The sequence below is a fragment of the Bubalus bubalis genome, chromosome 1, assembly GCF_019923935.1.
Source record: "Bubalus bubalis isolate 160015118507 breed Murrah chromosome 1, NDDB_SH_1, whole genome shotgun sequence".
Classification (NCBI taxonomy): domain Eukaryota; kingdom Metazoa; phylum Chordata; class Mammalia; order Artiodactyla; family Bovidae; genus Bubalus; species Bubalus bubalis.
In genome coordinates, this window is record NC_059157.1 from 164207484 (window position 1) to 164233098 (window position 25615).

The 25615-nt window shown below is 44.5% G+C and overlaps 1 protein-coding gene across 3 annotated transcripts in view; it reads right to left on the reverse strand.

Moving 5' to 3' along the window:
- GYG1 (glycogenin 1) overlaps positions 1-25015 on the reverse strand; it is a 39936-nt gene extending 14921 nt beyond the window's left edge. The window contains exons 1-6 of one of the 3 annotated variants that reach the window (XM_044946166.1): positions 24072-24791; positions 21992-22127; positions 19868-20042; positions 19416-19578; positions 6433-6559; positions 1304-2657 (exon numbers count right to left, since the gene is read on the reverse strand). In XM_044946166.1, the coding sequence (XP_044802101.1) occupies positions 2561-2657; positions 6433-6559; positions 19416-19578; positions 19868-20042; positions 21992-22127; positions 24072-24696 (1323 nt within the window). In that variant the 5' untranslated portion in view covers positions 24697-24791 and the 3' untranslated portion in view covers positions 1304-2560. Of the gene's footprint in view, positions 1-1303; positions 2658-6432; positions 6560-19415; positions 19579-19867; positions 20043-21991; positions 22128-24071; positions 24792-24813 lie in introns of those variants that run through there. The other 2 variants (XM_025290177.3, XM_025290170.3) reach the window with 2 other exon arrangements.
- Positions 25016-25615: the final 600 nt, after the last annotated feature.

The window sequence follows — 25615 nt, forward strand, 5'->3', positions numbered from 1 at the left end:
GCCCGGCAGGCACCCCTGACACCCAGAAAGGAGAAAGAAGACATCCGTGGAACCACAGACTTGATTCTTCGACACTCAAACCATGCTGGACTGTACCATGGGATGTACAGGAAGCTCTGCATGCTTAAGCATTTGCCACATTGATTAGATTACAGCGCCCTCATTCATTCTTCAGGTCCTCTGTGAGCAGAAGGCAGGCACCCTCCATATGCTCCATGCTGGATAATCAGTAAGAAGACAACAAATGGATGAAAAAATAAGAGCCATACCAAGTACAGCTCCTCAGGGTTTTAGGTGAAGATGGAGGAGTGTGGAAAGAAATGAACACAGATGGTCTCTATCTTCAATGACAGCAGTCCCAGGCAGAACTGGAGCCAGGGGTCTCTTAGGGATCAAGGAAAAACAACCACATCAGAAATATGCGTACACAACCGAAATGAGGACACCAAAGGTTCAATTTCACTTTCAGAAAATACTGACTTTAAAGAGGCTAGAAAAGGTTTTAGTGAATAAGCTACATTTCTGGGAAAGAAATAATGGATATGAACATCCTCTGAAACATCTAAAGCAGCAAACAAATGGATAGAAATATTTTGGGTCTGTAGATATAGTTTCTGAGATTAGATCACTAGGCCAGGTCTTAGATCATATTTAAACTCAAGTTAAAGGGTAAGTTTGGAGCCCCACAAAATAAAGTCTGACACTGTTTCCCCATCTATTTGCCATGAAGTGATGTGACTGCAGCCATGAAATTAAAAGACACTTACTCCTTGGAAGGAAAGTTATGACCAACCTAGATAGCATACTCAAAAGCAGAGACATTACTTTGCCAACAAAGGTCCGTCTAGTCAAGGCTATGGTTTTTCCAGTGGTCATGTATGGATGTGAGAGTTGGACTGTGAAGAAGGCTGAGCGCCGAAGAATTGATGCTTTTGAACTGTGGTGTTGGAGAAGACTCTTGAGAGTCCCTTGGACTGCAAGGAGATCCAACCAGTCCATTCTGAAGGAGATCAGCCCTGGGATTTCTTTGGAAGGAATGATGCTAAAGCTGAAACTCCAGTACTTTGGCCACCTCATGCGAAGAGCTGACTCACTGGAAAAGACTGATACTGGGAGGGATTGGGGGCAGGAGGAGAAGGGGATGACAGAGGATGAGATGGCTGGATGGCATCACCGACTCGCTGGACGTGAGTTTGAGTGAACTCTGGGAGTTGGTGATGGACAGGGAGGCCTGGCATGCTGCAATTCATGGGGTCACAAAGAGTCGGAGATGATTGAGTGACTGAACTGAACTGAAAAAGGGTAAGTTAAAAATATTTATTTGGAAATTATTTGACAAATCAAGTTTTTTTAGTCAATCAATTCGACCAATTAAAATGTATGGCAGTTTGAAACAATACCATAGAATTCTTTATCTTTGTTTTAGGTCAATTTTATATAGCATAATATAACCGAAACAGCTTTTAGTCAGTGGATTTAATAGAAAGAAAAAATGGAACTAAATGGCTGATTTTAAAAAGACTAATGAGATTTCACCCAGCATTATGTACAAGCCAAAATCTATGCTATTTGGATAAAACAGGCCCTCCAGATGGAGAAAACATAAAGAAACGAATATTAACTAGGAGCCTGCTATTTCCCAAACATTATGCGAGGCACTTTCAGAAATATTATTTCATTAAGAAATACATTTATGAGCTTGTTTTTCAACACATATATTACAAATTAATCGAAAAGTTCTAAGCCAAGCATTTTGGTTCTCAAGTTATGCAGTATTAAACAGGATCTTTTGTTACAGAAAATATTATTAATTTGGTTTTTCAGAAGCTATGTTTGAAAATCCATTCAAAGTGGTAAAACTAGTACATCTGCTTCCTTTGTGCTCTGTTCTGTCCAAACAGTTTGCAGAGAAAGGCTTTAGATATGCTACCCCTGGGGCTCAAATTCATGTTAATTTTGATTCATGTCAGGCTGTCCTTTTGCAGAAACTTCATGTAAGAGCAAAGGCTACATTGCTGTAAGACATCCAAGGTGGTGAGATTCTGGGGCATCTAAATACTGTCTCGGCATTCTCAAGGCACACGGTTGCTAGGAGTGGTGAGCCAAATTCTTGACTTCTTCCATGAAGCCTCTAAACCACTCCTTAGTTTCGTTCCACCTGCCACCAGCTGTGCTGCCCCGGGGAAGGCCAGCACCACAGAGCCACTCGGTCCTGCAGGCCAGCAAGGTTATCCTGCGCCCAGCAGTGGGGCTTTGAATTCACTCTTGAGTTTTCAGCTGTGCACAGGGTTCTTGGTCAGGTAGCGATGGCAGCCCAAGAGTTCATGACTGTCTCTGTTGCTGTTTAGTTGCTAAATTGTATCAGACTCTTTGCAATCCCAGGAACTCACAGCCCTCCAAGCTCCATGGGATTTTCCAGGCAAGAATACTAGAGTAGGTTGCCATTTCCTTCTCCAGGGGATCTTACTGACTCAGGGATCAAACCCACATCTCCTGGATTGGCAGGCGGATTCTTTACCACTGAGCTACCAGGGAAGCTTCAAAGATTTGGGCCACAATTTTATATTAACTTAAAAAAGAAAATGTAACTGCCTGCCTTTTTAGCCATTCCCAGTTGTAACAAAAGTGTAAGGAAAAATTTCTCTGGAGACGGATATCTGCAAAATAAAACAAAAGAATCTTCTGGCAAAGGGAAGGGAAAATGAGTTCTGTGATCTGGTTTCCACATCCCTAAATAACTAGCAATGGGGAAAGGCAAGGCATCTCTCTGAGAAGCCTCATTACCAAACTGTGGAGCTGACACCTCCTAGGGAGAGCAGCACGGAGGCAGTGTTAACTCCCGTCAGGTCACACGCCAGCTGACGTCGAGCTAGTGATGGGGCTGCTCCTAACCTCCCAGTGCGTCATCCACACTACGGTTATGGCAATACACCAAGCAGATGTCCAAAATTAGCACTCATTTCTAGAGTCAGGAAGAAGAAACCATCCTAACCATTTTGGTAATTTAGATCCCAAACTGTTGTGCTGGGAAATTCATTTAGAGGATATAAAAACCACTGGGATTCTGAGAGAGGTGGCCAAGATTCCAGCAAGTAAGTCTATCTTCTCCCCAAATAATTTAACTCGGCTCTACCTGCTTCTTGTTCTTTGTCAAAAATAAAATGAATGCAAGCAATGTCTGTGCAAACCAGGCTTATCACTAAAGGGACAGTAAGTTCAACGTTGGTAGGAAAATGAAAATCAGAGGGAATCTCTGAATGAACCATAGTGGAAATAAGGCCATGTTACATGAAAAATATGAATCTTTAAACTCTGCATCAACACGGTTTGGGAACCGAGTCCAATTGGGAGGATGTCAAATTCATGTTTCCCCAGTACAGTCATCTCAGGATACAAGCTCGATGAGCAGACTTGAGTGGAAAGAGGCCCAGAATTGCTCACACCACTAATGATTCTTTCTCTTTTGTACGCTCACCTTTGCTTGCCCAGCTGAAGCTAGTCAATTAAATTAAGCAACTGCCCTCTTATAGAGCAATTCAGTTCTAGAGGGCTTTCAAACTGTAGTGCTGAAGAAGACTCTTGAGAGCCCCTTGTCCAGCAAGATCAAACCAGTCACTCGTAAAGAAAATCAACCCTGAATACTCATTGGAAGGACTGATGCTGAAGCTGAAGCTCTACTACTCTGGCCACCTGATTCGAAGAGCCGGCTCACTGGAAAAGACCCTAATGCTGGGAAAGATAGAAGGCAGGAGGAGAAGGGGATGACGGAGGATGAGATGGGTGGATGGCATTATTGACTCAGTGGACGTGCGTTTTAGCAAACTCTGAGAGACAATGAAGGATAGGGAAGCCCAGTGTGCTGCAGCCCATGGGGTTGCAGAGTCGGACATGATGGAGTGACTGAACCACCACCAAGTGACCACAGTTTGTAGGAACACTTTTAGTTATGAGGCAATAAGGGTTATAAGAATTAGGCACAGAGAAAATATTATACTTAGTGAAGTAAGTCAGACAAAAAAACAAATATTCTATGTTATCACTCATATATAGAATCTAAAAAATAACACAAATGAATTTATATCCAAAACAGAAACAGACTCACAGACATAGAAAACAAACTTATGGTTACCAAGGGGAACAGGGAGGGGAAGGAACAAGTTAGGAATTTACGATTAACAAACTACATCAAAAAGATCAACAAGGATATAGTGTAAAGCACAGGGAATTATACTCAGTATCTTGTAATAACCTTTATTGGAATATAATCTGAAAAAAATAATCACTTTGCTGTATATCTGAAAATTAAAAGCAAAACTAGAGAAAATCAAGTCCACACTTCAAAGCAAGACAGGCTTGTACCTCACAAGGCCAAGGACTAGAGGCAAAGATAATGCATCTCCTATTTCATCCCTTGACAGTGAATTGTGTTCTGTTTGCTTACTCAGACCACAGTTGGTATGTCTGAGAGGCTGTCTGTTTTGTTCTAGAAAGGAAGAGGCTGCAATATGTCAGAGACACACACTCCAAGAGAACAGTTAGGGAGGAAAGAACACAAAATACTTGTAATCTTTAGCTGGGTAACATTGACAGCGTTTGCCCAGAAAAGAACACAAAAGGAAACATTTCTGCCTCAAAAAGCCAGGCATGCTCATTACCGCAGGGCAAGATATCTAGAGGGGACTTTGGATAATGAAACACAAGGAGTGAAAGACCCTTTGTTTTCTGCTCACTCAGGAATGCCCATGCGGGATATAGAGATCACGAGCCTAGCCCAACTCAGCAGAGAGTGTCACTGCTCACGGCTGTCTCAGGATCAACCTGACAGCTTGGCCTCTGCTCAAGAAGCCTGAATCATCATCTTGGTTGCACACGAATGAGTCAGAGCCTAAAGGACAGGGCTCCGGCCCTCACTGGGAGACAAGCACTTTTAACTGGGCTGTATTAGCTGCTGAATTAGAAATACACAGGGAACACTGTGAAATGAGCACGTTGCAAAAACAGCAAATGTCCACTGAGCACTTTGTGTTTATGAACTGCTTTATCCCAACAGCCTGACGAGGGAGGTTATTACTTCCCTCCTCCTTTTACATATGGTGGACTGAAGCCAAGAGCCTTCCCGACACTGCAGGGAAATGGCAGAATGAGAACACACACGCTGCTCCTCAGGCTGGGAGATTGCCTGCATTGCTAGACCACCTCCCAGATAGAGAGGACGCATCTCCTGCTATTACTAAATGCTAAGGGAGGCCGAAGAATTGATGCTTTTGAACTGAGGTGTTGGAGAAGACTCGAGGGTCCCTTGGACTGCAAGGAGATCCAACCAGTCCATCCTAAAGGAAACCAGTCCTGAATATTCACTGGAAGGACTGATGCTGAAGCTGAAACTCCAATACCTTGGCCACCTGATGCAAAGAACTGACTCACTGGAAAAGACCCCAATGCTGGGAAAGATTGAGGGCAGGAGGAGAAGGGTCAACAAGAGGATGAGATGGTTGCATGGTATCACTGATTCACTGGACATGAACTTGGGCAAACTCTTGGAGTTAATGAGGGACAGGGAACTCTGGTGTGCTGCAGTACATGGGGTCACAAAGAGTCAGACACGACTTGGTGACTGAACCACAACAAAGGGAGGCCAGCCTCTCTCAGCTCTTCACATGATTGCCTCCCTTAGGTAGGCTGAGTGGCTCAGTCATGTCTGACTCTTTGTGACCCCATGGACTGTGCAGCCTTCCATGCTCCTCTGTCCATGGGATTTCCCAGGCAAAGAATACTGTAGTGGGTTGCCATTTCCTTCTCCAGGGACTCCTCCCAACCCAGGGCTCAACCCTGGTCTCCTGCATTGCAGGCAGACTCTTGACTGATCCACCTCCCTTAGTGCTCACAATAACCTTTGGAGGACACTGAGGATGAGCGTTCAGTAACAAGCGCAACTTCTACTAAGCTGCGAGTTCAGTAACTAGTAACCATCCAGGAAGTGGCTTCTCCAAGACGTGAAGTGAGGGAGGCCAGCTCCACAGGCCCCGAGCCTGACCATGACACCACTCATCTTATATCATCCCCACCCCAACCACGGAGGGAGCTGTTCACACCCTCATTTTAGAGAGCTGAGGCTCAACAGCTTGTACAAGGCAGAAGTGTTCTTGACCATGACAGAGAGATGCTTCATCAGAGGGCCTGGCTTCCAGGAACCAATGGGAACCTTTTCCCACAGGTAGCAAAGTGCCCTCTGGGTTCCTCCAAACGTAAAGTGATGAATACCAGCAAGGCCCCTCCCCATCACAGCCAAGTTTCTTATGAAAGAAAGGACTTTCCTCAAAGTCTCCACCTGTTTTTGCCCCAAGAATGACACTGAGGAACCCCCCTCCCCAAATATGAACCGCACCCCCTGCCCTCACCATCCCACACCACGGTTAAATCCTTTGCACTTACGCTTTAAATGCTGGGAGGTAGGAGTATATAGAAATGCTGCTTAGGTTATAAATAAATGGCAGGTGTTTTCTGATATCTGTTGTTGCCCAGCTGCTAAAAAACGTGTTCAGTAAACCCTGGTCCCCACCTGAAAGAAACAAACAAATTACAGTCACGGACTTCAAGGACAGGTCAGTAATTTTATAGGAATATATAACTGGACCTTTATAAATAGGCTAATTCTATTTTTTTTGTTTTGGTTTTTTTTTTTCTGGCCGTGCCTCAAGGCTGGTGGGATTTTAGTTCCCTAACCAGGGATTGAACCCAGGCCCTCGGAAGTGACAGCCCAGAGTCCTAACCCCTGGACTGCCAGGAAATTCCCACTAATTCCATTTTTAAAATAATGAATTCTATGTCAGGCTCCCGAAGGACATTTTAGAGGGCAGCCACCTCCCTGAGTTAATTCATTAATTGAGAAAATATTCACTGAGAAGCTACTATGTGCCAGACACCAGCCCAGGCACTAGAGAATCAGCTGCGAGCAGAGACAGAGCCATCATCTCTAGGACAGTCTGGGTAGGGTGGGAGGCACCACTATCAGCAAATCAAGAATCCACAACACCATCGTAAATGGAAAGTTCTGAGTGCTATGAGGCACGTGGCAGTGGCTTGAGACTTGGTCTGACAGGCTGCGGAGGGCCTCCATGCGGATGCTGTATGTAAGCCAGAACTGCCTACATACATAGGGTGTCCGAGGGATGCACAGGCGGCCTGACAACTGCAGCTGGAGAGAAGGTGGGCAGATGGCGATCCAGGCAGAACACATACATAGCACCACAGACCTGGAGGGCAAAACATGCAGCTATGGAAAGAAGACCTGGAAGGCGGCCTGGGTAAGTGGACTGCAGAGTAGGGCGGGGGTCACCTGGCACCAGGTGGGTCTCCAAGGGGTAGGCAGCAACTAGACCACACCAGGCTTCGATTTTAGACTGTTCTTGGTTAAAGATTTTAGACTTTAGGTTAAAGAGCAATGGGACAGGGTCTCCCTGGTGGCTCAGTGATTTGAAGAAAAAAAAAATCCACCTGCCAATGCTGGGGACATGGGTTCGAACCCTGATCCAGGAAGATCCCAGCGACTAAGCTCGTGCACCCCAACGACTACGCCTGTGCTCTAGAATCTGGGAGCCCCAACTACTGAAGTCTGAACACCCCAGAGCCCATGCCCTGCAACAAGAGAAGCCACCACAATGGGAAGCCCACACACCACAACTGGAGAGTAGCCCACACAGCAAAAGGACCCAGCGCAGCCAAAAATAAACAAATGAACAAATAAGTAAAAATATTTTAAAAGGTCAGATAGCAAATTTTTTTTAAAGAAAGAGAAATGGTACAGAAAAAGTCAAAAGCAAAAGAGAGCAAACTTAGTAGAATTGCTTCTGAAGCCCCCAGCATTGATGGAAGGCTGATGGACAGCAGGCCTTGTCACCCTGGTGCACCCTTCCGCCACCAACCACACCTCCAGGCAGGTCAGTCCTCACTGGGCTAACGTCAACAGCAGCCACAGACACCCAGCACAATGACTGCTCAGACCCTGGGGGTTCCTGGACCTCACACTTCCCTTAGTGAGGACCATGCCATTCATTAAAAAAAAATAAAACAATAAAAATCTCAACAGCTAAGAGCAAGACCTAAATCATAAACACACAAGTAACCAAAAAGTCACTAAGCCACTTCAAAACACATTCAACCACAAGGCCCACGTGCTTCTCACCTTAGGCTCATGAGCCTAAGAAACACCCAGAACCAGAGTCTCCCGTGAATCAGAACAGCAGCTCAGGTGTGCAGGTGTTCATAGGTGTGTGCAGGTGTGTGTATGTGTGCTTAGGAGGGAGGGAGGGTGACAGGCAAGCAGAATCCTGCTCTTTCAAAGTGCAAGGCTGGTAAACCGCACAGATACTTCCCTCCCTGGTTCGCTTTGCACTAAGACCTAGTTTCCTTTCTAAACATACCCGAATTGGCTGTCATTATTGCTTGATTTTTCTTGGTTCTGAAAATGACTTTAAAGATCTGGAGATGTATTTAATATTGAGAGCTAAGAAGTAAGATCAGGGCATTAGGCTTAAAGTCCAAACGTACCTTACCTATCCGCTGTGTGTTCCATCCTTTCCAAATGCCTTCGATCAACTCTATGGATCAAAGGCATCACTGAGCAACTGTCTGGAGTGACCTCACATGGAGTGATCTCTCTGTATCAGAAAGCTCTGATAGGCCCCCATTACTTAAGGGACAAGTAGCTCAACAAAGAATCAATGTTGGTGGACTGTGTCAATGCATCAATTCCTGTTGCAGAATTACAATTCTATGAGATGTTACCATTGGGGGAAACAGCGTGAATGAAGTATATATGGGATCTCTCTATACATTTTTTAAAGCTGCATGTAAATCTACAATTCACTCAAAAAACTTTTTTTAAAGTTCAAAGATTAATGTGAAAACGCCATCAAGAACTGTTAGTCATTAGATTCTAGATTCCACAAGGACAGAGATTATGGCCCTTTCTGCTTATCATTATAATTCTAGCAGCTGGCAGAATGCCTTACACATGGGTAAGTTATTTGTAGAATGAAAAAAAGAACCATGAAGAAGGACATTAATGGCAGAAAAGCTGAAACAACTTGAATTTTCTACCATAGAAGAGTGGTTAGTATACTCTGATGCTGGGAGGGATTGGGGGCAGGAGGAGAAGGGGACAACAGAGGATGAGATGGCTGGATGGTATAACCGACTCGATGGACATGAGTTTGGGTGAACTCTGGGAGTTGGCAATGGACAGGGAGGCCTGGCATGCTGCAATTCATGGGGTCGCAAAGAGTCGGACACGACTGAGCGACTGAACTGAACCACTCCCTGAACATTATTCAGCCATTAAAATCAGTGGTTATAAAGACCATCAATATACTGTGTAATATAAAAATAAACAATGACACATTATGATTATAACTAAGAACATAAGTGTGTGTGTGTGTGTGTGTGTGTGTGTGTGTGTGTGCGTGCTCAGTCGTGTATGACTCTCTGTGACCCCATGGACTGTAGCCCGTCAGGCTCCTCTGTCCATGGAATTCTCCAGGCAAGAATACTGGAGTGGGTTGCCGTTTCCTTTTCTGGGGGATTTTCCCAACCCAGGGATTGAACCCTCATCTCCTGGGCCTCCTTGTATTGGCAAGCAGATTGTTTACCACTGAGGAAGCCCCAAGAACATACACATTCCTACCAGAAGATAATAAATCCAACAACAGTAGCAGTGTGAGGGGACTGGTGTTACCCATGTTCCCTCACTCCAACTTTTCCTTAATATTGTTACATTATTTTTGTAATTCTAGCATATTAATAATACAATTTGGGAAGAATGAGAATTGTGCCAAGACCTTTTCTATTTTTCACTTATTTATTTTCAGTATGAAATATATTATCGAAAGAAAAATATATGTGTAGGTTATAAAGCATACAACAACACTGCTGCTGCTGCTGCTAAGTCGCTTCAGTCGTGTCCGACTCTGTGCGACCCCATAGATGGCAGCCCACCAGGCTCCTCCGTCCCTGGGATTCTCCAGGCAAGAACACTGGAGTGGGTTGCCATTTCCTTCTCCAATGCATGAAAGTGAAAAGTGAAAGTGAAGTCGCTCAGTCGTATCCGACTCTTAGCAATCCCATGGACTGCAGCCTACCAGGCTCCTTGTCCATGGGATTTTCCAGGCAAGAGTACTGGAGTGGGGTGCCATTGCCTTCTCCAACAACAACACTAAATATACCCAATATCCAACTGAAAAACTCATACATTACCAACACTGTTTAAATTCTCTGTGGGGGTTCCCTTACCCAATTTCACTGCCCCCGACCCCAGAAGGAACTATTTATTATGAAATTTGTTTGTAATTATCGTGATTTCCTTTAGCACATGTGTGTGTATCTCCAGACAATACATGCATTTTCACTTGTTTTTGAACTTCATAAAACTAGGCATCAGACTACATATCTTTTTCTACTACTTGTTTTTTCCTGCCATATCTAAAGACTTTTCTTTTAAAATTAAGCAATTCCACTTAAAAATGACTACTGACGACATTGTAATGCAGAGAAGAAATCCGATTCCACCAAGGTCAGAAGAGTAAGTATAAAGCAGGACTCCCCCAGTCTGATAGGGTGAGCCTGGGAAACAGGAGTCAAGAGTTTTGTTGATCCCTCAGAGCCCCTGGCCAGCTGCCTCCAGCCACAAACGGCCGCTTCCGTTCACTCTCAGGTACCCTCTGAATACCATCAGTCCCTCAGCTGTGTGCCACGGCAGGGCTGAGAAGCTCTGCTAGACCAGGAAACAAGCAAGAAGTGGAAGAGACAGGGCAGCAGACGTGTGTGTCAATGGTACGCATGCAACTGGTTAGTCCTTACACCCTCAACAAGGACCCTACCTCTCAGGGCACAGAACATACAGACCATGAAACTTCCATGGCCACTGACTTCATTATGTGACTATGAAGAGTGACCCTTTAGTCAAAAGTTGTGGATTAAAAATAGAATTAAATATCACCTAGAAGTCTATGGCTTCTTATATAATTTTTAAATTCAGCCATCTAACCATCTTCTCCCAAATATACAACTGCACATTTCAAGATCATGCAAAACTATGTTTCAGTTTCACTAGAAAAATCTGTGTTTGGTGTTATCAATATCCTTTTATTAAAGTCCCTAAACTCGAGCACACTTTAAAGCAGAATGCAAATCTAAGCAGGTCTGTGCTACAAGACATACAAGGATGTAATGAAGGCTGCTGAATTTTCCCAATGAAAACCCCAGGACTTTTGTCCAGTACATTCTAGTCGGGCTTCCAGAGGCAATTTTATTTATTTTGACAGGTTAAGACATTGTTCGTCTCAATCAGCTCAGAACCAACAAGCATGACTAGCAGAAATGCCAGCAGCTGTGATCCAGCAAGCGTGGGTGTGGTGACACAGATGAGAGACAGAGAGAAAGGAAATGGAACGAGAGACGCATGGCACCTGTTCTGCAACAAAAGCAAACATCAGAATTCTGTATCTTCCTTCCCCCAGGCTGGCCAAGTGCTAGTGATAACGTTACAACCACTCAGTATTTCCAGGTCTTTTGACCAGACTCATGAACCTGATAAACATGAACATATCACAGCACTTATCAGAAACTGTGTCCATTATTTTATGAAACAGAAATGGAATTGAGTGCTGTTATGTTTTTTAATGTGTGCACTATTCAATGCTTGCAGAGAAGGCAATGGCAACCCACTCCAGTACTCTTGCCTGGAAAATCCCATGGACGGAGGAGCCTGGTAGGCTGCAGTCCATGGGGTTGGACACGACTGAGCAACTTCACTTTCACTTTTCACTTTCATGCATTGGGGAAGAAAAATAGCAACCCACTCCAATATTCTTGCCTGGAGAATCCCAGGGACGGGGGAGCCTGGTGGGCTGCTGTCTATGGGGTCACACAGAGTTGGATACGACTGAATTGACTTAGCAGCAGCAGCAGCAGAAGCACTCAGTGCTTAAGTATTTTGTGTGTTTTCCCATAGTTTGTTGGCAGCCAGCTTGCCTACTGTGAATAGCAGGGCAGGAGTAGGGGGATGAATTTTGGTTTAAACATGAACCTGAATTTCTCAGCCCCAAGGAAATGTTCTCCTAAAACCATGTTGCTCAACACAAGGATCCAGAAGTAGGGGCATCACATGAGAGTTTGACAGAACTGTGGAATAGTAAGTCCCCAATCCCACCAGACCCACAGAATCAGAATGCTCATTTGAATCCTTAGGTGCTTTGTTTGCATATTAAAATCTGAGAAGCACTGGTCTAGGGTCTTTTAGAGAATGACCCTTTTAAAATTTTATTATATTAGAGAATGTAACTCTTAGAAATGTCATTTCTATAGAAAATGTCTGAGGTTATATAAGTTACATATAGGTACTATAGGATGACGGCTAAAATAGGCTTCAGCTTTCAAATGGTTTTCAACCTAATCAGGGAGTAGAAGAGCATAAACCAAGCAAACAATTTAAAGCAAAATATGGTTAATATTATAGGAGAGGGATGGGCTTCCCAGGTGGCTCAGTGGTAAAGAATCCACATGAGATGCAGGTTTGATCCCTGGGTCAGGAAGATTCCCTGGAGAAGGAAATGAAACCCACTCCAGTATTCTTGCCTGGAAAATCTCACGGACAGGGGATCCTGGCAGGCAACAGTCCATGGGGTCACAAAGAGCTGGACATGACTTAGTGACTGAACAACATAAGCAAGAGATAGAAAAATGCTGAAATGAAAATGTGACTCAGTCCTTAACACTGAATTCCTATAACATGCTCGGCAGGTGTTATCACTCTTGTCGACAGACAGCATGCCAAGGATACTAAGTTACTGTTTGTGAGTGTTCCATCTCTTGGGGATATTTCCATCAGGTTTACTAAGGATCATCGGATTAACCCAGGTGGCTCATGGGAATCCAGGTACTTTGAGCCCTGGTCTTAGCATCACTGCTGGCCTCAATCCATTTAAACCAAGAATGATTGATTTATTTTACCATTTCATGTTCAGCTAGGGAACACTTATTTGTGGTTTAAATTTCACTTTCTCAATTTAAGGCAGCTCCTCCTAGGTCTAGATTCTTTTAGCACTCTGAATTTATCAGATTCATGATTACATAATTGTGTGATTAGGTGTTAAATGTAAGGTCTCATAAAATGTACAGTGTACAAGGTTTATACAGGTAGGGATTAAAAAAAAAAAACTGTATTATTTACTTATCTATTCCTAGCCCTTAAACTTCGTATCTTCCCCAGATGAGGAGCTCAAATGATTTTTTTCAATACTATAGGAATGGATTACAGAAACAAAGACAAAATTAATCGTTTGCAAAAATACTTCTAAACCCACAAAACAATTTGAGACTATCAACTGTGCTGCTGATTAAAAAAGACAAAGTAACTTACAGACACAGAAAACTAACGGGTTGCCAGTGGGGAAAGGAAAGTGGGGACAAGATAGGGGTCAGGGGGTTACGAGGTACCGACTGCTATGTATAAAATAAGCTACATGGATAGACTGTCCAGCACAAGGGATATGGCCAATGTTTTGTAGTAACTATGAGAGGAGTGTAACCTTTAAAAATGGTGAATCACTACCTTGTACACCTGAAACATATATATTATAAATCAACCATTTCTCATTCATCAAATAAAACACATCCACTATTTTAACAATAAAAAGACAAAATATTTCTAGACATTGTGGTTTAGAGGGGAGAAACAGTAGCTGCAGAGATAGAAGACTTAAGTGTCCTCATCTCTAAAATGAGGAATATATCAACTGCTTTCTCTAGTCAGGGCAATGAATTTTAAGTAATTAATCTGTAATAAAGCCAGTATAATATTTTCCTCCATCCTGTACCATTCCCAGGATATATTTTCATGAATGTTGCAGCATGTGGTGATCCACTGGAAGAGAAGACATAAAACTACACTCATACAACCCAGCCATAGCTTCAAGAAAGACTGTCTGCTTCAGACCTTGCCAGACTGTCTGGCAAGAGGCTGTCCAAACTGTATCGATGCCGGTGCCCAGTACAGCCATACAGCAGGCCTTCAATAAATATCTATTGAATTAATATACTAATGAATAAATAAATGACTACTTCACAAAACTGTTAAGGAATAAATGAAGAAGTAAAATGACCCCCCTAAGAGCCTGTACACATGAACACGTTAGTTCTTCCTTCCATCTCTATTTCTCAAGAGTTCATGATCTCTGCTGGTTACGAGGCTAGAAACAGATGGCTAAGTTAAAAAAAAAATACTCATGGGTAGGTACAGTGAGATAAAAATAGCTCTTAAAAATTGTGTGTACTCATTTATTTTGCTACATGATATGACTTTTGCTTTTCATCTTTATTCAAGATACTACCCAAACTATCAATTAAAATTTACTTACTGAATGATATAAACACAAGAGAACAGAGTAATTTTCAAAGCAACTGACAACACATCTTAAGGCCTATATAGCCACAAGTAGCCTAGTCTGTGGGCAACTGGGGAAAGCCTACCATGAGCACCTGTCAAAGTGGAACCTTTCAAGTCAGGGGACCAGGTGAGGCACATCTGAATTTCTGAGCATCTCTGGTTTGAACAAGACAAGTACTATCTGGGAATACCTCTCTCCTTCACTACTTTTTTGGACAGTTTGAATCCAAACTAATCGCAAAGGTTAGAGAAGGTAGCACTGGGGTCACTTTTACACTTTAAAATTTAGAATTTAGAACCAACTCTTTTAAAATTATTTAAAAACTTCGTTGTACTCTCCCAGTTTACATTTCCAAGCACAGAAAAAAATTCAGTTTAAGGGTCTCAGTGACCCCTTAAAATCAGAATAGGGAACACACAGTTTAATGACCTCACAGCAGATTTTAGATTCTGCTGAAGGAAAACCATACCTAACATTCTACACCAATTTACTCTGTTCTTTTTTTTTTTTTTTGAAAATTCAACTACAGACCAAAATTTCATGACTTCAAAAAAAGTTTAGGATATTTAGATTACACTAATGAATTCCACTTTTTTTTTAAAGATGGGTACTTGAAATTGGAAAATATCAATTCTAATTTTTCACTTAGGTTTTTGAAGGTAACACATGGAAACAAAATTTAATATACAGCAACTGTCAAGCACGAAACTTTTCGACTGTATCAGTTCAGTTCAGTTGCTCAGTTGTGTCCAACTCTTTGCGACCCCATGGACTGCAGCACACCAGGATTCTCTGTCCATCACCAACTCCCGGAGCTTAGTCAAACTAATGTCCATCAAGTCAGTGATGCCATACAATGATTTCAACTGTATAGGCATCCTTAATTTAGGATACTCTGGAGTCATGGGAGAAAAGGAAATAAAAATCTCAACTTGCATCCAGATTAATTTAATCAAATGAAGAGTCAAGTGAATCAGCCTTACTGTACTCTCATGTGTGGAGATAAAACCGCTGACTAGTATCTACAAAATCATCACCTCTTTTCCTTCTCACTGTTAAGTCCTGAAGTTGACCTTATCTTGTCAGAGTCTATAAAATGTTACTGTATATGTGTTTTGCAACAGTTACTGTACAACTCTTCAGAAAACATGTAATGTTGGTTATGAAGTAAGTGCAAGACAGTCCACAAATATTAACAGCATAGGAAGTTAGACACTTCATTGTGGGAAATTAAACACCAGCCATGAGTTAGGTATGAAGTCACTAGTTCGAAATTTCTAACACTCTATAGATATTAGGGAAGAAAAAAGATGTCAAGGTCCCTAGCATGATTTGCCATTTTAGGAATATCCTCTTGGTCAGAGGCAAGGGTGCGGTGTGATTAGAGGACTGGTGATTCAGTGTGATTAGAGGACTGGTGATTAGAAGCCTTGACAGCCACATTCTTTCACATGAGAAGGGCTGCAGAAGCAGCTGCAAATACTCAGCCATCAGCAGCCCACGTGGCTTGTCAGTGGACATCGGGCCCCATCAATTTTTGTTGAAAGTATGAGGAGATTAAGCAGAACTTGCAAGACATTCAGACAGAGCTATAGTTATCTGCAAACAGGTTTTCTTTAATATCAGTCTAAAAATGCTAGGACTGAAGACCCCTGTTCAGTACACCTGGGGGCTGGGGGTGGGGGGAGATATCTGTGGGTATTAAAAAATGTATGGTAAAGTAAAAGGAAATGCCTGAAAGTGCTCATCTCAGAGCCTGTGGCGTGACGTCTGCATTGAGAGCTTGACGTCAGTTCCTTGGTTCAACTAAGCCCAGAAACCACGAGCCGAGGGACCATAACTACTGAAGCCTGTGCTCAGTAACAGGAAAAGCCACTGCAACCCACCGCAATGAGAAGTCCTCTCACGACAACCAGAGAGTAGCCCCTTCTCTTCACAACTAGAGAAAAGCCCATGCAGCAGTGAAGACCTAACACAGTCAAAAATATAAATAAATAAATAACATTTAAAAAAAGAATAACCATAAGCTCCTATCTACATAGTTGAATTTTCAACTTTTTCAACTAGGTATTTCTACAAGTCACAGAAAAAAATTCAAATCCTTTGTCACCAATGAGCCAGTAAATGGAGCACCCTCCAGAAAGGCCAGCTCCTGGAAACCCTGCTGCTGAATAATGAATGTGCTCCCAGGCACAGAGAATCGCCTGCAGTTTCAGATTCTAGCTGAAAGAGCAGAAAGTGCTTTCTAGTTGAGTCCTCTTTACACGTTCTTGCTTCTTAACAAGGGACCATCAATTCCTTTAGTACCTCTTGGTTCCAGAAAAAATGCATGATCCAGGTTGGTTTCTACCAGCTAATTAAACCGTTTTATATTCTGAAATTGTAACCCAGTAATTTATCACGGCACACTGGCATCCAAACTTTCATCTTGCGACAACAGAATCTAGTATTCTTCAAAATTAGAAAGTGGATTCTCTTTACGCAATTATAATTGTGTGCATTTTAGGCAGCTAGATCTACTGTAGCATGCGACTCACTCAATAGATCTGATAATTTATATGAAATTTCTGGCAGGATTATGCTACTTCCTTTAAATTTAGTGAGAGGAGGTGAAGAAAGCCACAATCTGACGCAAAAGTTAAAACAAACAGTGGACTTCTGCTAAAAATACTCTTATCTTCCTTCTGTGCAAAGGTAACTATTTTTGTGTGAGCAAGAGAAATACATGTTTTGAACTCAAATGCCAATATAACTTTCATTCCTTATATGAAAGGAAAATAGCAGGAGCTACAAAATAAGTCAGTGAAGTGAAGAAGTTACATTTGGCCATAACCACAGTGAGCACTCAGCGCATTATTTCTCACTTAAGGTTGCTTAAAGTAAGAATGCACTTCCTGTCGGAGGCTTCCACTTATTACGGCTCAGATACTTTTGCTCACTGTTTTAAGGGCACATAATGACTTGGCACTGAGCAGAATTTCTCAACCTTGGCGCTACTGACCTCTTGAGCCTATGATTCTTTGGTGTGGGGGCGTGCGTTGGAGGATGTTTAGCAGCATCCCTGGCTTCTACTCACTAGATGCCAGTCCTGTCTTCCCATTCACTTGTGACAGCTAAAAATGTCTCTAGACATTGCCAAAAGTCCCCAGGGGGTGGGGCCAAATCACCCCAGGTTTAGCACTACTGGTACAGAATATAAACTAGTCAAAGAGTGAAACAAGATTGAGACTTAAATTTCTCCTTCCTTTTCAATGACATTTCAAATAGCTGCTGTTTCAAATCCTCAAATGACTAAACAGAATTCAATTTCTGTGAACAGCAACAACAAAAACCCAATTTCAATTTTATATTTAGCTAAAACTGTTTTGGGCTTCCCTGGTGGGGAAGGTAAAGAATCTGACTGCAATGCAGGAGACCTGGGTTCAATCCCCGGATCAGGAAGATCCTCTGAAAAAAAAGGAATGGCTACCCATTCCAGTGTTCTTGCTTGGAGAATTCCATAGAAAGAGGAGCCTGGCAGGGTAAGGTTCCTGGGGTCACAAAGAGTTGGACATGACTGAGTGACTAATACACACAAAAATGTCTTAAATTCCAATTTCTTAATTTCAGCAATCCCATGGACGTCTAGATGTACTTTTAATTCAAAAACTTTAAATCTGAAATTGTGATTTTTAACTTTACAACTAGTTAATGGAGATGAATCCCCATATCTGCATCCAGGGCTGAACTTTATGTCAGTTGAGGATGGTCATTCCTGCTGGTGTCAAAAGATCTACTCACTGCAAATCTCATACCTGCTCTTGGAGTGGAAAGTAGGGCCTGGGGTCTGCTCAGGGCTCTGGCCTACCCCCATGTTCCTGGCCCTGGCTTCTGCCACAGTGTCAAGTATCTGACAGAGAGTCACTGCTGAGAGGGGGGTCTCCTTCTACAAATCCTTCTTCCTAGATACAACTGGGTCTTTTCTTAATTCAAAGGATCCATCAACATTTATTTTCAAAAAAGCTGTTTTGCATACTAACTGCTAGTTTTGTGGTTTGTGCTGTTAAAAACAAAAGTGACTTATTATTTATTATTTTAGAGACTGGCCTAAAATAGAAGCTGCTGCTGCTAAGTCACTTCAGTAGTGTCCGACTCTGTGCGACCCCAGAGACAGCAGCCCACCAGGCTCCCCTGTCCCTGGGATTCTCCAGGCAAGAACACTGGAGTGGGTTGCCATTGCCTTCTCCAATGCATGAAAGTGAAAAGCGACCCCATGAATTTCAGCCCACCAGGCTCCTCCGTCCATGGGATTTGCCAGGCAAGAGTACTGGAGTGGGGTGCCAAAACAGAAGTATACCTAACTAATTAATTTAACCAAAATTCTCCAAAGGATCTGAAGCCCTAAATCACAGTCATAACCTTTCTATATAAACATATATTGACAGCTATAGATAGATACACATACGCCTTACGGAAAATGGATGGTGACTGCCAAGGTTCTATGCTTTAGCTTTGCAGATAGCACTCTATCTGATGCACTGCCTTATAGACAGTGAAAATTTGGAGACAAAGATTACTCACAGAGCCTGTGTTCTGAGAATGAGAGCCTAAATTTATTCCTCAAATTTCCACAGAAACAATTCTGGGTCCTCCTGTTCTTGCACTTCAGTTTACTCAGGCTTAAGACAGCTGTTAAACTCTTTTATCTGTTTAGTGATCTTTTGAATTCCTGAATAATCATGGTTGCTTTAATCATACTCCAATTTAGGCACAGGAAGATCAATGAATGGCAAGTCTGTAAAACAACCTAGGTACCTATAGGAAAAAGATGCATACACACACACAAAACACACTATTTCCCAGAACAACACGACTTAAAACACTTATCACATGTATCACTATCTTGTAGACACAAGGAACGTAGCAATTCCCTGAGAACAGTAGCCCCTAGAAGTTATTCACAGCTTATCTGATACAAGGAAAACAGATACGTACCATCAAAACTACCTTGCTCGGAAGCAAGATGCAACAGCTGATTGTATGTTTCAACTGAAGGCTGATAAACAAAGACTCCAGAATTGAAGCAGTCAGGCCACCCTGGGTCTGGTGCCGCCGACAATTCTTCTCTCTCAAAAAGATCGTCAATATTGGCTAGGACCTGATTCAAGGGTAAGGGGGTGGGGAGAAGGGAAAGCATTTCAGAACTGTTCTTCTATAGCATAACCCTTCCTAAGTTCTCCAACACACAAGATGCAATCTGTTGCTGGTCTTTAACTCTTCAGATGACACCTGTGAGGCAGACTGCTCCTACTCTCCTTCAACACCTGACACTTTTCACAACAGCAGTTTTATCTGAACTTTACTGTCAAGTCCTGACAGCATTCTTCACATGCCTAACCGGTTTCAGTTACTATATCCATCTCTCCAGCCATCAAAGTCATACTCACCAGAGTATCTGCATCCATGAATACACATTTTGAGTACTGTGTAAGTGACCAGCAGTGGAGTTTAGTCAACGTGACACCCAACTCAGGCCTCTTCATTAAGGTTAGATGTGCTGAATCACCGCTGTCCAGGACATCTACCATAATGACTTCATCGAAGACTGTCTCTAGAGCTTTCCTGTCAAAATAAAATCCAGAAAACAGCTCTTAGCATCTCTTCAGAACAAGTGACTCATACAACATAAGACTGCATTCTTATTAGCCTATCGACAACTACAGCAATCTATTACTTTGGTATGTTAGTCTCTTAAGTATGTTCTGACTTCAGCACAAACTTTTAATTTGCATGTGCAGTTAACTTCACTAAACTGCCAAGACTTATGGTGAGGATGAACTACTTGTCTTAAACACTATCATAGAAGAAGTTCCGTATGTTTTATTGTACCACTGACTACCAGTCAAATTGTGAAACAGCCTGTAAAAATGTAACTGATGTTTGGTCAGACGTCTTTTCAACAGCCGATGTCTTTAACGATAATATTTTATTAGAACTGCTCTTTGCTGACCACTGAATACTTTTCCAAGTGATGCTGAGTTAAGGCATACAATATCTGCACTGACGCCTATAACTAATAATTTCTGCTAAAGCAGTTGACAACTGCCTGAAACTGTGTGTCGTAAAAGAAGTTGAGTGACTCAATTACTCGGTTTCCATTCTTTTGCATCGAATATAACCAGCATTTATTATATGCTTAGCACCCCTGGCATGAGAGACTCACTTTGGTTTGTGAGGTACAACACTTATCTCTGCCCAAAATTAACTAAAGACTTCCTTTAGAAAGCAAGCCAGAGGTGAGAGAAGTCGGGGTGTACTTCTTAGGTGAGACACTAAACTCAGCACAAGAAAAAACACAGGATAAAGACAGATCATCACTGAAAGTTTATAACAATATCAAGCATGGTGAACAAAACTGGTATTGTGCTAGTAATCTCCAAAGCTGTACAAAAATATGTTCCAGTTCACACTGTAAACTTGATTTCTTTGAAAGAAATGGTTGGTGTACCCCTTACCACAGGAAAGGGGGCTTAGTTTCTTGATTTCTAAGACTACACCCACTTTCTTACAGTATCCTCACTAAAGTGATTACAGATTAGGACATACACATAGGAGACAGTTTGGGGGTAATTTGGTTTTCCTAAATTATCCTTTAGGAACAAGATTGTTAGTGTGTGAGATATACATATGCATATATAAATGCCTCTTTCTCAGGGGTCCTTGGGATGTGCTTATATTTTTTGAAAAGAGTCACAAAAGGGGCATTTTCAACTGCTAAAAGGGATAAATGAATGCAAAAATAAACGCAATACAGAGGTCCTAGTGTGGCAAGACACTCTTAAATAAGTTAGTATGAGGATCTAGGCAGTTGATTCAGATACTTCAAAATTTAATTCCAAAAAAGTAACATGAACTAACCCAATCAACAAGCAGCTTGTGCCCCTCAGGGTCTCTCCTAGCAGGACCCCTAATTCAGAGAGCCCTTTGGAAAATATCTAGTCTGCTGAATTGTAAATAAAGATCATTAGGTCAGATGTAGTCAGATGTGGTGGAGAAAACTGCTGCTGCTGCTGCTGCTAAGTCACTTCAGTCGTGTCCGACTGTGCGACCCCATAGACGGCAGCCCACCAGGTCCCTGGGATTCTCCAGGCAAGAACTGCTACTTTCTTTCAAAGGCAAGGGAGGTTTGCTTGGCTGGAAACAGGAACAATAGCCCCTGTTCCCTTTGGGGGAAAGGTATGCAGGTGAAGGAGGAGGACACAGAGGGAACGGCTGGACTGAATCACTCACTTGGATCACCCAGAGAGGACCTGCCTACGAGACAGCCCAACTCCTGGTTGGGATCAGTAAGCACAAGGGCCAGAACTCCACCTCCCAGATGGAGCTTGTGTGGAACATCTTCCAAGAGCCAGGAAGAGGTTTCAGACCCAGGAATCCTTCACTCAGCAGCTCTCATCGTTCTCCACCAGCACTCAACCTCTGGAAAGGGTGTGGCCTTAAGGTCCACTGATGCCAGAAACAGGGGAGGGGATGTCAGAGCCCAACCAATGGCCCGGCAGCAAGGTCCTCACCTCATGGAGTCCGAGACCTGTGGGGTGATGAGCACGACCAGCCTCCTGGTGGTCCTGTGCTGTTTCAGAGACAAGCCCAGGACCAGGGCTCCTTTGGCGTAAGAATCATTTGTGGTCAGTGTCACAAAGGCCTGATCTTAAAACAAGGAAAACAGAAGGTATTCATTACATCATTCTAACTAGAAAACATGACCCCAGGACCCTGGTCAACCAATAATTGGGCAAAATCAACTCCTCTGTGATCAACCTGCTCGATTAATAAAGGAACAGCCTCTTGGGGGATGGAGGGTGGGAGAGAGAACCCAGTGCCCACTTTAAGAGTGTCTCAATACTATTCTTTAGCAGGAGATCATTGGCAACCTTCAAGAGGCTATAAAAATTAAATCTAATTTAGAGTCCAGACATGCTAAAATTCTCAGACTACACAGTAGCTTAACACACAGAGGGCAATTACCAGGTAGCAGAGAAGAGATCAAGAAGTGTATTTTCTGTTTGTCCTACAAGGTATCATAGACAGTATTCTCAGTCAAGAACAAACCCAGCCAACAACCTCAACTGAGAGCATCTGAAGCAGAGCCCATATTCTTCATCCTGGTGCTCACGTGTGCCAAGCCTCAGGCTTTTTCAACTCTTTCCTCAACCTGGAGCAAAGACTCCACAGTCACCCAACCACCTCTCCAGAGTCACTTTGAGTCTCTCTTAAACATCACTTCCCCAAAGAAGCCTTCCCTCCTTGATGCTTCCATCTAAATAGTGGCCCATCACTGTTGAATGGATTTAGGGACTACCTCACAAGCTCTAGCAAACCCGCCTCCTTTTCCTTGGAGAAGCAAGCACTACATCCTACCCAGTACCCTGGGGCCCCCCAACCCTCTCTTTCACACTCATGCTTGTTCTCAGTCGCTCAGTCCTGTCTGACTCTTTGTGACCCCCTGGACTGTAGCCCGCCAGGCTCCCCTGTTCATGGAATTTTTTAGGCAACAACACTGGAGTGGGTTGCCATTTTCTCCTCCAGGGACTGTCCTGACCCAGGGATCAAACTCACATCTGCTTGGCAGGTGGATTCTTTACCACCTGGCCACCAGGGAATCCCCTCTCTCTCACACACACCCCCACATTCAAATATCAATCTCCAATAATCACTTAGTTGCAAATACATGAATTATTCTCCCTCCTGAACAAGCCCTACCCTTCCAAGGCCACCAGCCAAGCCTTTAGGATTTCTTTAGTCCTTCCCAGGATGTTTCTGGGACACACTCCCTCTCGAAAGGGATTTTAACGTTAAAACAGGTTGGTGGGTATCTAAACACAAAGGATCCAGTGCTGCTGGGGCCACGTGGGTCACTGTTGCCCAACTAGGCAGTTGGGACACTGTAACGAAGTCACTCTGATTCTGTCTTAGGTTTGCTCTTCCTCCCTTTGCCCATTTTCCAGTAGAGCCTGGAGGCAAATTCCAGTGAGAAGAGGAGATTGTAGGCTGTCCAGTGAGCCAGCCCAGTCCCCATCCGCAGATTTGAGGGCAACCTTCACACATAGCCTTGGATTCTCTGTTAAGCAGTAGAAGGTCTAGAGTTTCTACCTGCACCCCGCCCTTCCCCAGGGTCATCTGCTTCTAGGAAAGCTCGGAACAGGGCCCCCATCCCTTGACATACCCATCAACCTCTGCCTGTTCTCGTTTCTTCAACCCGTCATAAGATAGTCAGCCCACCACAAGGGCGCTTAACCTGGGGCATGATGAATGATGTTTCAACTCAAAGATGGTCCTGATTCCAGGACCATGGAGGAGGGCATGGCAACCCACCCCAGTATTCTTGCCTGGAGAATCCCTGGACAAGAGGGGCTACAGTCTATGGGGTCCCAAAGAGCAGGACATGCCTGAAGCCACTTAGCACACATACACACACCGGGGGATCAAAGAGAAAAGTTTACAGGTAAGTAGGATTCAAGGCTTTCAGGAAGCAAGGCTATGGATGATTTCCCAAAGGAAGAGGGAGGCAGGACAACCTTAGGAACTGAGGTTTGCAAGGCAAACCTAGCAAAGGAAAGACCAATGACAGCTGGGGAGAAGGCTAAAACCTCCCAGAGATGGCCGAGCTCCGGATGACTTCTGCAATCTTTCCGCAGTTCAGTGGCTGTAATAACCCCACTATTAGACTCAACAGCACGGTCTGCGGTCCTCGGGGGCAGACTCGCCGAGCGGCCCGGACACCCTGCAACAAGTGGGCCGGCGTCTTCCCACCGCGCGGGTCCCGCTCCCCGGGGGCGCTCGCCGGGCTCCGGCTTCCCGCAACCCAGCCCCAAAGGCCTAAAAATAGGCTCGGCGAGGCGGCCAGCGCCGGGACTGACGGCCGAGGAGCCGGGCCGGGGCCGCCGGCGTGCCCGTCTCGCGGCCGCCCCTTTCCAGAGGTTCCAACCCGCGGGCTGTGGAGGCGGCGCCCCGCGACCCCGCCGCTCTCCGGGCTTCGGGCCGGGCGCCCCCGAGGAGCCGGCTCCCCGCCCCTACGCAACCCGCCGCAGCTGCTCCGCCCGCCCGCCCGCCCTTCACGGTGCGCGCAGGAGGAAGGGCAAGGAGACGGAAGCAGGAACGGGGGCTTCGGCGGAGGGCCCAGGCGCTGCCGGCGGGGGCCCCTCGGCTGCGCTCCGGGTCGGGACGGCAGCTCGGGCCCCCGGGGCGGCGGGGCAGCCGCTGACGCAGGAAGCGACATGCCCGGCTGCTGCCAGCCTGCAACTTCGCGGCGGTCTTCGTCCTGCCGGGAGCTCCCCCGGGGCGGAGGGCCGGGGGCGGGGGGAGAAGCGCTGCGGCAGCGGCGGGCGGCGCGTACCTGTCATGGTGCAGCCGGGGGCGCGGGCGGTCGCCACAGCCGCAGCCGCAAGTTCGTGACTCGGAGACGCCGGGCGCGGGGAGCGAGCGCGGCCGGCGAGGAGGCGCGGCGGGAGCCGAGCGTCCGCCTGGAGCGCTCTTATAGCGGCCGTCACGTGGCCGCGCACGCTCCCCGCGCCCGCCGGCATCCTCGTGGGGAGGCGGCCCCGGGACTGCGGGACCCCGGTCCTCACCCAGCGTTTCCACTGGGGGGCCGGGCTCCGCGTCCACCTCCCGTGGCCGCTCTAGTCCTGGTCCGGCTCCCGCGGGGCACCTGCCTGAGACTGTGAGCTGGGGCTTCGGAGGGGGATTTTAGCGGCAGAGTGTAGCATCCCAGGGACAAACTCCCAAAGAAGCCAAGCATTAGGGAACTTTACAAAACAAAAACCCCAGATCACTTAAGTTAGAATAATTCATCTGAACTGTTTGTGTGAAACATAAAGTTTAACTGCACTTTCTTCACCTGGAATTCCAAATCACCCTCCGGAAGCATTTCTCAGTGTTCTCACAGCGGTTTTGTGGCCTTAACCTAAAAACAGAATACATTTTCAGTACGTATAGATTCTCGAAGTCCTCTGCATCAATTAGATATTTCAGTGTTTAATTGAATTGTCAAACGTTAACTCAATGAAGTAGGTTCTATAATCTTTACAGATGAAGAAGCTGAGTCACAGAAAAGTCACTTGTCTATGGTCGTATCATGTAAGTGGAGAAAGTAGGGTTTGAACCATAGCTGTTTTGTTACATCCGGAGAAGGCAATGGC